This window comes from Argopecten irradians, chromosome 7, assembly GCF_041381155.1.
Source record: "Argopecten irradians isolate NY chromosome 7, Ai_NY, whole genome shotgun sequence".
Lineage (NCBI taxonomy): Eukaryota > Metazoa > Mollusca > Bivalvia > Pectinida > Pectinidae > Argopecten > Argopecten irradians.
The window spans coordinates 2,279,021-2,294,219 of record NC_091140.1 but is presented as its reverse complement, the minus strand read 5'-3'; the positions used below and the strand labels follow the sequence as shown (position 1 = coordinate 2,294,219).

Below are 15,199 nucleotides of genomic sequence, written 5' to 3'. Positions count from 1 at the left end.
TTTTTTCTTATAATTTGAGTTTGCATAGTATATGAAAAATAGATGAAAATAACACATATCAATTTTAAAGTTAACTTATAAGAGTTCCGAAATTATTTGATTACATAGTGGCAATTAATATAGAGACAAATGCAGCCAGATTTCGATCGAAAATATATACCGGTAGTGAATAGTTATGATCCATTGTAGTGCCTTTCTTCGTCGCGTGTGCTTATATTTATGTGAAATATAAATTGTATGTCTTGTAATTTTGATTGGGATATATCATTGTGATAAAGAGAAATATTTAATTGCTGGTATTATGCTATTAAGGTTTTTCAATTCTTTATTCTTTCATACATATATCTAGTATATTATGAGACTGTTTCATATGTGGATATGGAGCATAGGGATATTTTAATTTAGAAACATATTTTATCTTTAATAGCATATTCGCACTGGACTGGACCTAAAAAATAATATTTAATCATTTTTAGAATTAACACAAATCATACATATTACTGAAAACACTTACAAATAGTTATTTACATATATAATTAGAAGAAATTACCTATAGCGATGAATAGCATGCATATTTTCCTTTTGTATTAAATTTTAATTAATAACGGTATTAATTGATTAATATTCGCTTCATTAAAAGGTTCTGATTTAAGTGTAACTGGATTAAAATTAGGATTATAACTTAAAAGTTAAAACTTAATCCCTCAATGTCCATGGTGTTTTACCACTGAGTGCCTACCCAGTCACAAATATACGGAGTATGAGAATCATTGAGGTCGTAAACAAATATATATATGCATGTATAGTCACTTTTACATTCAATTCATAAAGGAAAAGGGATTAATCAGTGTTATTTGTTTATTCTTCACATTCATGTTTTCATCTGTCTTAGAGCCAAGTCACATCAAAATAAATGATACAGTAAAGGGTAAAATAGGATTAAATATAGTGTCAGTGCAGTATAAGTGCAGTTCAATTAATCAATATATTAATTTTACTTCAAAATCAATAATAGTTTGAAGTCTACCTGTTGATTCAATGTATTTCTGAATGTATGCACACATTGCATAATTTAGATCATGACTGAGGGGATTACTTCCCCTTGTTAGCAAGTTGATATGATTAAGTCGAGAAGTTGATATGATTAAGTCGAGATTCAACTTAAGATTAAGTTGGGTACCTACTAGCAGTTATGACAAAGAATCAATTAAAAGTTGTCGTTTGATTATATATTTTGGGCAAAATAGAAAGAAGCGATAAATATCCTCAACAGAGCTGCCACAAGTACAAGATGCATTATCAATAAGATGAACTCTATATAAATTATATTAATTGACATGCTTTGTTTCTAAGTTTGCATAAAATGATATTAAATGATCTAGATCCACTATTATTAATATCTAAAAACATCAGTACATAATTCATCAGCATTAGTGGGTATGGCATGACGGACTAGCTCCCTCTTAAGTTCACATGATGATCTCATAGCATAATAATTACAATCAGGTCTATTCAAATCAGACATTAAACTAGGATAAAAGTTTTTAAAGTACAAACGAGTTCTACAAATGGTTGTTTGAAATATACGTTGGTGTCTCATATCAATATTTTTTAGGTTATTAAGAATAATAAAAGGTTCAATATTTTCAAATAATAGTATGGAGATTAAAAGGTTGATCATTTTGAAGAATAACATTTGTTTTTGGTCATTTCTACGTTTCCTTAAAGTATCCCAGCCAAGATCTTTATAAATGAGAGCATGGTTTGTACCTCTGCGTAATCCAGTGACATTCCTAGCTGCATCTAAATGGATAGATTCTAAGAGATCAGTTTCAGTTTGATTGCAATTATTCCACACAACACTTGCATATTCAAGGTTTTGGCGTATATAAGATTTATATATAATCTCAAGTGATTTCCTATCAAGTTTGTGTTTAAGAGATCTGAACATATTCATTTTTTATAAGTTTTAGGTCACCTGAGACGAAGGTTCAAGTGACCTATTCTAATCGCCTTTTGTCCGTCGTCGTGCGTCGTCCGTCGTGCGTCGTCCGTTGTCCGTCGTGCGTCGTCCGTCGTATGTCCGTAAACAGTTTACATTTTCGACTTCTTCTCCAAAACTGCTGAAGCAATTTCAATGAAATTTTGCACAAACCTTCTAAGGCATAAGGCCAATCAAAGTTGTGAATTATATGGTCCCCACCCCCTAGGGAGCTATAGGAGGGGCCAAAAGGGGTAAAATTGACTAAAATTTCAAAAATCTTCTTCTACACTCACAGATGTGATGGAATTAAATACTCTTCATAGATAGAAAGGTCCTAAGGTCCTTTACAAATATTGTGAATTATATGACCCTGGGGTCTCAGGTTTCCCCCTGGGAGGGGGTTAAGTTTACTATAGTTTATATAGGGAAAACACATTTTTGAGTATTATTTGATCATTTGTTATAGGAAAAGAGTCAAATATTGTCAGAATTATCAGTATGAGATGGCCATTGAATCCTATTAACCAATTTTCCACGACTGACCCCAAGGGGCCTTAGGGGCGGGGTCAAAAGGGGTCAAATAGGCTACAACTTCAAAAATCTTCTTCTGAAATTCTGGAAATGGTAGAATGACATACTCTTCATAGATGGAAAGGTCTTGAGGTCCTCTACAAAAATTGTGAATTATATGACCCTGGGGTCTCACGTTTCCCCCTGGGGAGGGGGTCAAGTTTACTAGTTTATATAGGGAAAACACATTTTAATTTTGATCATTTGTTATAGGAAAAGAGTCAAATATTGTCAATTATCGTAGAGATGGCATTGAATCCTATTAACCATTTCCACGTGACCCCAAGGGCTTAGGGCGGGGTCAAAAGGGGTCAAATAGGCTACAACTTCAAAAATCTTCTTCTGAAATTCTGAGCACATACTTTTAGATGCTTGAGGTCCTCAATTTTGAATTATATGACACGTTTCCCCTGGGGAGGGGGTCAAGTTTATAGGGAAAACACATTTATGAGCATTTTTTGCTCAATTTTCATAGAAAATGAGTCAAACTTGTTTAGAATTATTAGCCTTCGAGATAACATTTTAATATCATATCTATATTGGTCCTGGTCAACCCCCTCTCGGGCAGAGGGGCGGGGCCAAAAGGGGCAAATAGGCTAAAACTTTAAAAATCTTCTTCTTAAATACTGGAAATGGTAGAATCAAATACTTGTCATAGATGGACAGGTCTTAAGGTGTTTTATGAAAATTATGAATTATATGACCCTGAGGTCTCACGTTTCCCCCTGGGGAGGGGGTCAAGTTTACTATAGTTTATATAGGGAAAACACATTTATGAGCATTTTTTGCTCAATTTTCATAGGAAAGGAGTCAAACTTCTTTAGAATGATTAGCCTGAGATAACATTTTAACATTATATCTATATTGGTCCTGGTCAACCCCCTCGGAGCAGGGGGCGGAGCCAAAAGGGGCAAATAGGCTAAAACTTTTAAAATCTTCTTCTTAAATACTGGAAATGGTAGAATCAAATACTCATCATAGATGGATAGGTCTTAAGGTGTTTTATATAAATTGTGAATTATATGACCCTTGGGTCTCATGTTTTCCCCTGGGGAGGGGGTCAAGTTTACTATAGTTTATATATGGAAAACACATTTATGAGCATTTTTGCTCCATTTTCATAGGAAATGAGTCAAACTTGTTGAGAATTATTAGCCTGAGATAACATTTTAATATCATATCTATATTTGTCCAGGTCAACCCCCTCGGGGCAGAGGGGCGGGGCCAAAAGGGGCAAATAGGCTAAAACTTTAAAAATCTTCTTCTTAAATACTGGAAATGGTAGAATCAAATACTTGTCATAGATGGACAGGTCTTAAGGTGTTTTAACAAATTGTGAATTATATGACCCTTGGGTCTCAGGTTTCCCCCTGGGGAGGGGGTCAAGTTTACTATAGTTTATATATAGAAAAAAAAACACATTTATGAACATTATTTGCCTAGTTTTCATAGGAAATTAGTCAAACTGGGTTAGAATTATTAATCTGAAATAGCACTTTAACATCATATCCATATTGGTCATGGCCGACCCCCAGGGGCCAGAGGGGCGGAGCCAAAAGGGGTCAAAATGGTAATTTCAAAAATCTTCTTTTTGAATTCACAGATTTGATGGAACCAGATACTCTTGATAGATTGGAAGGTCTGAAGGCCCTTTACAAAAATTTGTGAATTTCATGGCCCTGGGATCTCAGATTTTCCCCTGGGGAGGGGGTCAAATTTACTATAGTTTATATAGGAAAAACACATTCACAGTGTATCTGATATGATTAATTAATATTTGATGTGATGATTTAGAAGCTAGTCGATGATGCAGCGCTTAAATGTATACTACCATCTCTTTTTTATAAGAACATAACTTGGACTAATGACTGGAACGAGTCCCTAGCAGAGGAAAGCCTGTCGGGACACACCTTGGATAGCGATTCTATGTTAATTAAATGTAAAGACGCCGTATCAGGGATGGATGATGTCATAACCAACGGAATAAATGAATGCATCGTTAATATCATGGTAACTTCATTTTATCGTTATTCTTTCCTGACAAATAAGATTTTTCAAATCTTCATATTAAATATAGCTGTTTTGCGCTGTCTCATAACAAATCTCTAAATTTAGATATTCGGACAAACTTGGTATATGGAAGGAACGTTGAAAGCGTTGCAAGAACATTGTCTTGCTGAAGCAGAGTATCTAGTTACACATGAATCACATGGTGTATCCAAAGCAGTTCTGGACGAGTGAAGCAACTGAGCTGTTCACGCGATTGCTCAGGGAACGGAAATTGCATTTACGGTAAGTGGAATTAAAATGTTGCGCAAAGTTATAGCTAACGAACATATACATAGGAATAAGACAACGTATTCAGTAAGAAGGTAGTATACAATTTATGTCTTTGAGGAATTAAACACTGACTAGTTTAAATATATGTTAGGATCATTTATCATGAATTCAGTCCGATGGTGTTGGATAAGAAAATGATTTACCGAATGTGTGCTTTTTAATATTTTAGGAACTTGTCACTGTCATACTGGTTTCTATGGAAACGCTTGTACACTAGAACGTGATACAGTACCTGGGGTACTAAGTGGCGGGATGATTTGTTGGGTAGACAAGAAACCATGCAAAAACTTCGTTGTTGCTGGAAGCGACTTTTTAAATGCCAGCCTAACCTGTCTTGTCCGACCAATAACGGTATAGTAGTACTACAAGTCTAAATATCGACTTTCGCATGTTAGATAATGTAACAGTTAGCGTAATAATAAAATCAACAGGTTTAAAAGGATGTCTGACACAGTATGTAGGTTAATGTTAAATAATTGAAAGATTGCAACAAGCATTTTCATTAGCTTACAAACGTTTTATCAGCCCATAATGGAAAATCTGGTGCACCTTTTGAAACGTTGCTTCTGACTGGCTGAGATAACGGCGTAATATTTTCATAGAAAAATTATCCCTAACTGAGCCCAAAAAATTGAAGAAATTTTCTTTAGTAAATTTAATTATCAGGATTAGTGTGAATATACTTTTTATGTTATGGAGATAAAGCACAAAAATTATCATAAATCGTTCTATCCATGAAGGCAACGTCAATATAGAAATGTGTGATCTTTAACAGTCTAATTTCTGGCTTTAATTTTCTAATACAGGTTTATTCAGACCGATGGGAAATCATTGGGCCATCTGTTGCATTCCGTGCGAAATATGTAAACGACTTCAACTGTATTTGTAACATCCCAGAGTTTATCTGCAGACAGCGAGCTTCTGATGGTGAAGAGGTTTTCGCTGAAGGATACCTTCTGAGTGTTTCCAATGATGGTGACAGATTCAGCAATGAGACCGCCATTTTAAGTTATGATTCGAGATGCTATGAATGCGACGCAACACATATCAACTGCACCAAATCTATGGTAGGTGTACCTTTCTGGTAGATTGATAATTGAATACTGACATTTGATCACACGAACATAATTTTCGCCGATATTTCGTTTTGTCATACCATAGTAAATTATATTTCCTTCGAAATAGTTTCAACTATGTTTGAATTCTATTATATGCATACGTTTACTCCATTGCGGAGGAGAAATCATATACTCAATACCGGATATCTTCTAATGAATTGTATTCTTTTTGTTCGCACAGGAGACATGTCTTTCAACAGGTACATTTAATACAACAGTGCAACCTACAGAACCGTATCCATTAGAAAACGAAACAGGTATGTATATAGTTGGATGTCTGGACAACGATCAACTAGCTTATCATCAAAAATATTTATTAAGCTTCCAAAGATTTACATTTTGTACACTTTTACCTTATTGGTGATATATACATGTCAACTAGCTATTTTATTAAATTCATAAACCATAATATGCTTTCTTTACCGTTCATCATTTATCTTTTTATCGTTATTTCATCATTTTTCTAAATTTTATTTTAGCCCTGCAGGTAGGGCGTTAGAATTGTATCTGCTGCCCCTATTGCATGATCATTGTCAGTATAATGTGACGGATGGGTGTGTTGCTTGGTGTCATCGGCAGCATGCACCAGCGATTTATCACAATAAAAAGGCAACAAAAACATGAATATATCGCAGTCTCACAAAACATGCACCGCACAGTACACACACGCTACACACAGCATACATGGGAGGGTGGCTTTACATAACCCTAGCTATTAATAAAAATTAATCAAACAAAATTGACCCACCGGTAAAACTAGTAGATAGTGATACAAACATAACTTGTACGACAGTGTAATGTTGATTGAATGTTCCTTATCTTTTTGTTACAGGACCTCCTAATGTTACGATGACTGTTGAAGTTACTCATGGAATAAAAACCTCATTTATGTATCCCGTGATACGTAAGGAAGAGATTGTGTTCCACTGCAACTTCACAACTGACCTTTGTATTACTGACCACGTGTATGATATAAAATGGTTCATCAACGACAACAGTATTGTAACACACAGAAACATACCGTATACCAACCTCACACAGACCGGTCTACATCAGTCGGAGTGGACTGGTAGTTATAGACTGGGGTTTCTGGTGAGAATGATTCAACTTTAACGAGAAAAATATGTTGGTATGATAAAATAATATTTAACTATGGAATAGGCGAAATTTAATAACGATGCGTAATAAGTGATTATCAATATATAGGTACGATTGAAAATATATCATTAATATGTTAAATATGCGTTCAATTTTTTTAAAATCTCTAAATTATATGCGATTCGATTTTATATCATTGTATCTGACTTTACAGGTGAAATGTGCTGTCCGTGCCCGGACCGACACACACAATACACCAACCCCGTATACCTACAGTGATGATTTTTATGCTGGTTTTACGGTACGATAAGTATAATTACAAAATGTACATGTAATGTGACATATATTTCACTAGCTAGATTAAAAAAACAACATTTATTTATCATATTTTCACTTTGTTCCCCTCACTGAAACAAGTAAATGAAATGTGACCTGATCTCGATTCGACGTTAGCGGAGGAGAATTGGGAGAAGATCATACCTTGTTATGTGGGCTAGGAGTTAACAAGAGAAATCAAAATTCAATCGGGCCTGAAAACCCGGCTATGCATGATGTTTGACTAGCTTGTGCATGGATTGCTTCAAAGTTCCATTTGTACGCAAAGTTCCATTTGTACGCGATAGGCGTTATTCACCAGTAAAATTGGAACCAAATCCTAATTCTGGATGAAGAATGAACGAGTAGATTTTATGATATATTATAATATACTAAATAAAAATGTCAACTGCCACTTTTCTATTCGGTAAAAGACATTGTTTCGAACGAATTTTTCTGTTCTTAACTGATTATATTTGTTAAAGAATGTGTGACGTAATAAAGATGCAATGTATAATGTAAAAATTATCTTAAAGAAATGTTGCTCTTATAAAAAAACCTTGCCTATTCATATAAGAGAATCACCCCAAAAATGATGTGATGCTTTATTCTTCTCTAAAGTGATGGTATTTTATTTGACATTTTTATATTTAACTTAAACATTTTGATTCTCTCCTATTATTAATCAAAAATGTATTTTAATAAATCCTTTATGATTATGGTTTATATTGTTATGGAGTCCTGCGTGGTAGAACTATGATAATTAAAAAAAAATCCTTTAAGTTCGGTAGCTCTTTAATTTAGTGCGGATATTTCATCGGGCATGTGTTCTTAATATATCTAAAATCATTTTCGATGACAAAAATGTAATTAATTTTTAATCTAATGTTTGGAAATCAATTTTATGTATTTTTTCACATTAAAATATCGATTGTTAACTTCACTAAAAGCAATAGAAATAGTTTTAACATGAATTTCTATTCAACCATTTAATATTGATGTGAATATGATTTTACAGACTGACCAGTCCGAGTATAGCGTGCCTGAAGACAGTAGTATTAATATTACTATCAGACTCTCTGTTCCGTTGGACTGTATATTCCTCTCTAACTCAATGTAAGTAATTTGCTACCTTATGCTAAGTCGTTTTATAGCATTGCTGTAGTCATTTAAGAGAGTACAACATGTGCACACCCATCTGTTTTCTTCGACCCCGTATGCATTTATAGTCAGTAACATATTGTTTGTATGAGAAGTATCAATGTTCTAAAAAATTTAATTTTGTTGTAATCGTTGTACATACTGTACTTCTACTTTTTACTTTAATTCTTATTTATTTCGTGGTCAAGGAAATCGCGAAATAAATATCTTCTAAAATGTTTAAATACAGATAAAATAAGTTAAGTTCTTAGATTTAAGGACGCGAAAATGACTTTGTTTACAGTGTAATTGAATGCTAAGTTTTATACTCGTGGTTTATTTAATACATGGCTTGCATGTATCTTTCTGGTCTTGCAGGTAGGGCGTTAGAATTGTACAGAATTGTACCTGCTGCTCCTATTGCATGATTGTAAAAGGCGACTAAATTTAGGATCTTATATTTCTTCTCCTAACTGACTTTATGTTTCCTAATGCCACCCTTGGCACCGCCTCACTGAAGTAATTCTAAGTCTGTGTGTTCTTTAAAGTTGGTGTGGTGGGTGTATTGTTGAGTACAGTTGTGTTGATGCAAACGCAGCATTATAGTTTCATCATGTTTAATGAATAATGTGGTGGAGTCCCAGCACTCATGGTCGAGCACTGGGGGAAGTGACTACTATAAAGTGGTTTCGATGGCGTTTATATAAGCCAAAATATTCGTGTTGAGTAATATCTATAAATCAATTTTAATCACAGAGTTACATCAAAATGCTGACCGTTGTACATGATTCCTTTAGCTATAAGGCATATATATATACAATCCTGTATCTGTTCTGTTGAATAACCGTCCTTATACCGTCACTGAGGGAAGTGACTACTATAAAGTGGTTTCGATAGGCGTTTATATAAGCCAAAATGTTCGTGTTGAGTAAATATCTATAATCAATGTTTATCACAGAGTTACATCAAAAATGCTGACCGATTGTACATGATTCCTAATAGCTACAAGGCATAATATATACAATCATATATATATGTTTCTGTTGAATAACCGTCTGGTCACTGCGACCTGATGGATGCCAAACAGGCTACACATGTATAACTTCATATGCATAATGTATTCATTAATATGCCGTTTTCTAAATTTGTACATAAAGTCATTTTCTAAAATCTTAACATTTTCATATTATGCTACATCACTTTTGGCCTTAAGTTGAGCGTTCACCCTTGTGAGGAAGGCTCTGGGTTCTGTCCCCTGGCCGAGACACACCAAAGTCTATACAAGTACAAGTGGTAGTTTTCTGCGCCTGCTTATCGCTCAGCAAAAACAGAGAGTGTTACGACTTGTTCGCCTGTTGTCAGTATTATGTGACCTGGTGGGGTTTGTTGCTGCTTGGTGTCTTCGGCGGCATGCTTCAGTGAGTATAGCACTATAAAAAGGGCAATAGTTCCAAGATATTTCAAGATTTTATTTGTTACTCTCAGACACATGAAAATGTGTTACACGAGGACATAATGATATACATTAGACATATATACATGACAAGATGATACAAAATATACATGTACAAGATATAAAAAATACATAGAGTTATAATCGTATAATGTTTAAAGTAATTTCATTTCTTTCTTAGAAAAATTGCGAATTTGTTTAAAACTTGAATACTGCAGATATTCATCTAGTCGTTCTAATTTTAAAAATGTGGATTTTTGGTGTAGTACTGAGCAAAATATGTTTCTCTAATAGCTTTTATTTCCCTTTTTTGACATTTGAAAAGATAGTGAAATTCATCTCCAATATCAACTTGACATAAATTACATATTCTATTTTCTTTTGGGATTTACCGAGCCATCGTCCCAGTTTCAATAGGGAACTTTATATTTGAGGTACGAAATTTTGTAATAGTAATTCTGTTTTGTTTCCGATAACTTTGTTAAATAACTTTCATCGAAAACTAAAATTCTTTTTTTAAATTTTGAATAAAACAGACCTTTGGTACGAGGATTCTATGTCTGCGAACCCCATTTTTGTATAAAAGCGTCACGTAGACGTTGTGCAACTTCATGCTCTATAAAAATTTGCATTCATTAGGTATTTCATTATCAAATATATATGTAAAGTCCAGTATCATTAAAAATTTGTTTTAACACGATCTAACCATTTAAAACCGTATTTGTCCATTGCGACTTAAACTCGCCATTAGTCTATATAAAATATTACTTAATTTATTTTCATTTAAAGCAAAAGGTTGTTCCAAAAATTTAACATTCTCAGCTTTACCTTTATTTCTAACGTTCTAATCTTCCCCAATTCACCATAAATCATATACCCAGGCGTGCTAGACCCTAACATTTAAAATTCTTTTGCAAAATTTAAGATGGGTTTGTTCTAAAATCTTTAAATCTTCGTTACCCCAGATTTTTCTGACCCATATAACAGAATCGAGTCGGTTCAACTAAACGAGTCAAATAGCTTAACTTGTAGATCAACTGGTATTGCCTGATTTCGTGACATTTTTTAAAAAATGAAAATATAGATTTTTGAATTGGGTTCCAAACTGTTACTGAGTAAAGCATCTGTCGTATTAGCCACAAAATTTCCGTGGAAAAACATTTAAAGTAATGTCCGAGATATGTAAAGCAGATCTACTGCTTTATCAATATTACATTATCGAGTATAAAGCCTGTTTTCCGTCTACCACTTTTCTACTTGCTAAATATCAATACTTTAGTTTTATGTAACATTTACTTCTAGGTCTTTCTCACACTTGTCGCAAGTATTCGCTGTATGAAATTATTCTATTCAGTCTCACCATGACATGCTCAAAGTTGGAATTTCTTTGTCCAAAACACATTTTTCCGCAAAAAATGACCAAGTAATCATCAGCATATTAATAGTCACAAATACTTCTAATAAAATACCGCATTTATCTGGTTACATGAATCCTCATTAAGAATCGTTTGGATAGATAGCTACAACGACCTTTAGTATATCGAAAAATTCCTGGCAGATCATTAAGAAACACAGAAAACAAAAATGGATAGAGATTTTCACACTTGGCGTACCCCTTGAGGTACTTCTACCCAGTCGGTGTTTCCGAATTGACTACACAGGATTTGACGTCTACATTTTATAATTTGGATATTTGTCACAAACATTTCCCTCCTTTATCCAACACTTTTTATTCATTTTTTATCAAGTCCTTTACGGCACTTAGTCATCGAACGCTTTTTTAAAATCAACAAATGTCATATCCAAAGTTTTTTACCACATTGAATTTAAAGAGTTATTTCATATGGACTTCCAAAATGTTGTCCATGGTTGAGTAGATTTTCCTTTGAAACCCTGCTTGTTTTTTAGATAGTAAATTAACAGTATCGGAGTATTTGTTAAGTCTGTATTATTAATTATAGTTAAAAACATTTTACAATGATGCTGGTCAAAGTAACTGGTCTGTAGTTTTCCGCTCATCCGGATTTATTTTATTTTTTAAAAAATGGGTGTTATCATTTGCCTCCTTCCACTTTCTGATGGTATTAAACCCTTCTTTCAAAGTATTTGTTAAAGATTATTGATAAGAGACATTAATTACATTGACGCTTAGATATTAGGATGTAACCCATTTGGTCTACACCGGGGGATTTAGATGTTATCTAATTTTGATAGCTTTTCCGAATCATACTTCTTAAGTATTGTCACTTTGGGAATGACGTCATTATTTTGATTGTTACGTCATAACATTAGTCGACAGTGTGGTTATGATGTTAAGGTCTTCTTTCGTAAAACACTTGAAAAAAGTAGTTCTTGGATTGAAATTCATCCTCAGTTTTTTTCTTACACTGTGAATTTCTAGTTTAGAGTATTCCAGAACAGTTTAGGTTAATTTTTTTTAGAATCTGGCGGAGTTCTTTTGCACATTTTTCTTTGAATTTTTCTGTGATTTACAATTCCTTGACTAACTCTGTTTTTGGACTCGTCATTTGTATTGAAAAGTCGATTTAAAAGTTGATGTTACTCTATTTTAGCTCTGTATTTTTCAGTTTGCGCTAGTGTTTTACATTTTTATTGAACCATGGCTTGTCTTTTTTTATTTTTGTATGTTATTTTTTCTAATTCATCCAAAAATATCCTTTGCTCATTCCAGGTACTTTTGTCACTGAACATATATTTTTACTACATTGATTTAGTTTTGATCAAAGTAGTAATCACAGTATTCAGCTCATCCATTGATTGTTTTCCAATCTAACGTGTCTGAAATCTCCAAACTCCTTTTTTCGTAATTCCCTCTTAAAAACAAATTTTTTTAGCCTGTTCCCATTTTTATCAATCACAGTATCTGTGTTATAGAATATTGTTATCATGATGCTCTTTCCTAATGGTACTGGAATATTTTTTAATGATTCCTCATTACAGGAAAATACTAGATCTTGTTGATGTTCATTTCAGAGAATCTGTGCAAAATTCACTTGTTCATGTTGTATGAGATAGTTCTCGAAATGATTCTGGAGACATCAGCAGGTAATCAACGACACTAGTGTTTTACAGGAGTCACACCAACCTTGACCTGTAAATGTTTTTATAATTTCCAGTCATACATGATGACACAATATTGAATATAATTTTCCAAACACTGCACCTCGCACAACATTTAGTTCCAATGAATTTTCTGTGCTGCTTGATGGAATTCTGTTAATTAATCAAAGTTACAATGTTGTATTTAGTTTTAGTTCAAATGAAAAATGGCTGTATCATTTAAAATGCTCCACTACACATTTAATTCAACCGTGTTCCTCAATGCCTCCTTTAATTGGTTTTTGATTTGATATAGATACAATATATAAGTTTAATGAAGCACAAGTGAACATGTAAAATCATTTATTGTTGTTTTGGTGTATCGGTATCATACTTCATTTACTATAGGCATAGTAATAGCAATCGGATTTTTTGGTAACAACAGTTTTCAACTCTTGTAAATTTGTTAAGAAAAATTTTCAATTACTGTATGGTTCACACTGATAATGGTTTGTAACTAAAGAAAAATTTCAGTGTCTTGTACTGTTCTGTTTGTGATTAAAAATAAATTTGGTCAACGCGGTAAACATCAGGTGGTTGCTGTTATGTTACTTCCTCATTCCACTGCTGACTATAAATAATTTTGGATTTAAATCCTCATAGTTCATCCTTCATATATCAGTGAGCATATCGATATCACTTCCTTCTTATTTTTACATTTGGACAGTTTCCCCTAACAATACTTTTCATCGTGAATCTAGATATGTTTTATTTATTTGATGCTATACGCATGATAAGAACAGCTGATACCAGATTTCGCGGGGAAGCTATGTTAATATACGGAGCGAAAAAAAAAAGTTCTGTGCAATGACGTTTGCTTTATTCAGTGTCTATGCGATATTTCAAACATTTGAATGTTCCAATTATCATGTCAAAGCCGGATCGTTAGAAATGACACAATTTGCAAAATTTGAAATTAGGACAATAAAGTGTGCATTTGCCAAATCAGTGCCTCGATCTTATTCACCGTCAATGTAAAAAATACGCGTCAAAAATGACGTTCATACAAAAATGAACGTCAAATTCCTTGACAGAACGTATAAAGAGAACAATAACGAAGTGTAAATATGATATTATGATTTTTAGTTTAGTTTTAACCATCAATTTTTAACCCTCCTTACTGACATGGAACTTTCAACGCTCTCCCGACCCAAACTATGGCCTATTTCCCGTAATACACAATTTTGATCAACTTAAGCAAACATCCAAGTGCTCGCGACGATTGCATTTCCTTTCTCACCTAGACCAAAATGCAAGAACCACGAAAAAATTATGGTAGGCAAAGCGACACGGGTATCGTTCTCACGAACACTGTGGAATATTGGGATAAGTTTATTTTTTAAATACCAGAATAGGATAAATGATACACTGGGAATTATAATGATATATTTCGCTTAATTAATATAAGACCTGCATTCTGCAGTTTGAATGAATAAGGATACAAACTCCGAAAGCATTATACGAATACAGATAACAATAAAAGATGTACCATTGTTTGTGGAGACTGTTAGATGAACCGAATGCCTTCGGTAATTACGGTCATGTGGAATAATCTTCAAATGACAGGCGACTGGGATAGTAACCGAAAAACAGGACAATATATGGGTTGCGGGGCCGACAATATTAGTTACTGAGTTCAGAAGTAGAACAAGGCTAAGGCCGGTTCGTTTTAGCTTGCTGAAGCAATCTTTAAACAAGCCAATCCTGGGCCCTCCGCGACAAAACCGTGGCATATCAAGGTAACGTTCCCGGATAGTAAGTTTAAAAGTATGTTTTTCCACTACAAATCATTGGTATAAACAGATAATATAGCCATCTTTAACCTCTAAATGCAATAAATACACATGTAACATGTTGTCCATTCACAAATTAGGGAGCGTTAATTATAATTAACAACCTTAAACTTACGTCCAAGCTAAAAACTCACACCGTGGTGTGTAAACTTCCTTAAATTAATTTTGATTAACTGAAAGTAAGATAATGCTCAGTAAAATCTAATTGAAAGACTGGCAAAACAGCTGTAACCTCGGGCTACCATCAGATGTATAAACATAAGTTAAA

At 33.7% G+C, this 15,199-nt stretch overlaps 1 protein-coding gene across 2 annotated transcripts in view; it reads left to right on the top strand.

Annotated features, from left to right (window-relative positions):
• LOC138327015 (uncharacterized) overlaps nucleotides 1-5,202 on the top strand; it is a 63,954-nt gene extending 58,752 nt beyond the window's left edge. For both annotated transcript variants that reach the window (XM_069272984.1, XM_069272983.1), the window contains 3 exons: nucleotides 4,403-4,564; nucleotides 4,670-4,846; nucleotides 5,064-5,202. In XM_069272984.1, the coding sequence (XP_069129085.1) occupies nucleotides 4,403-4,564; nucleotides 4,670-4,795 (288 nt within the window). In that variant the 3' untranslated portion in view covers nucleotides 4,796-4,846; nucleotides 5,064-5,202. The remainder of the gene's footprint in view (nucleotides 1-4,402; nucleotides 4,565-4,669; nucleotides 4,847-5,063) is intronic.
• The last annotated feature ends 9,997 nt before the right edge of the window (nucleotides 5,203-15,199 follow it).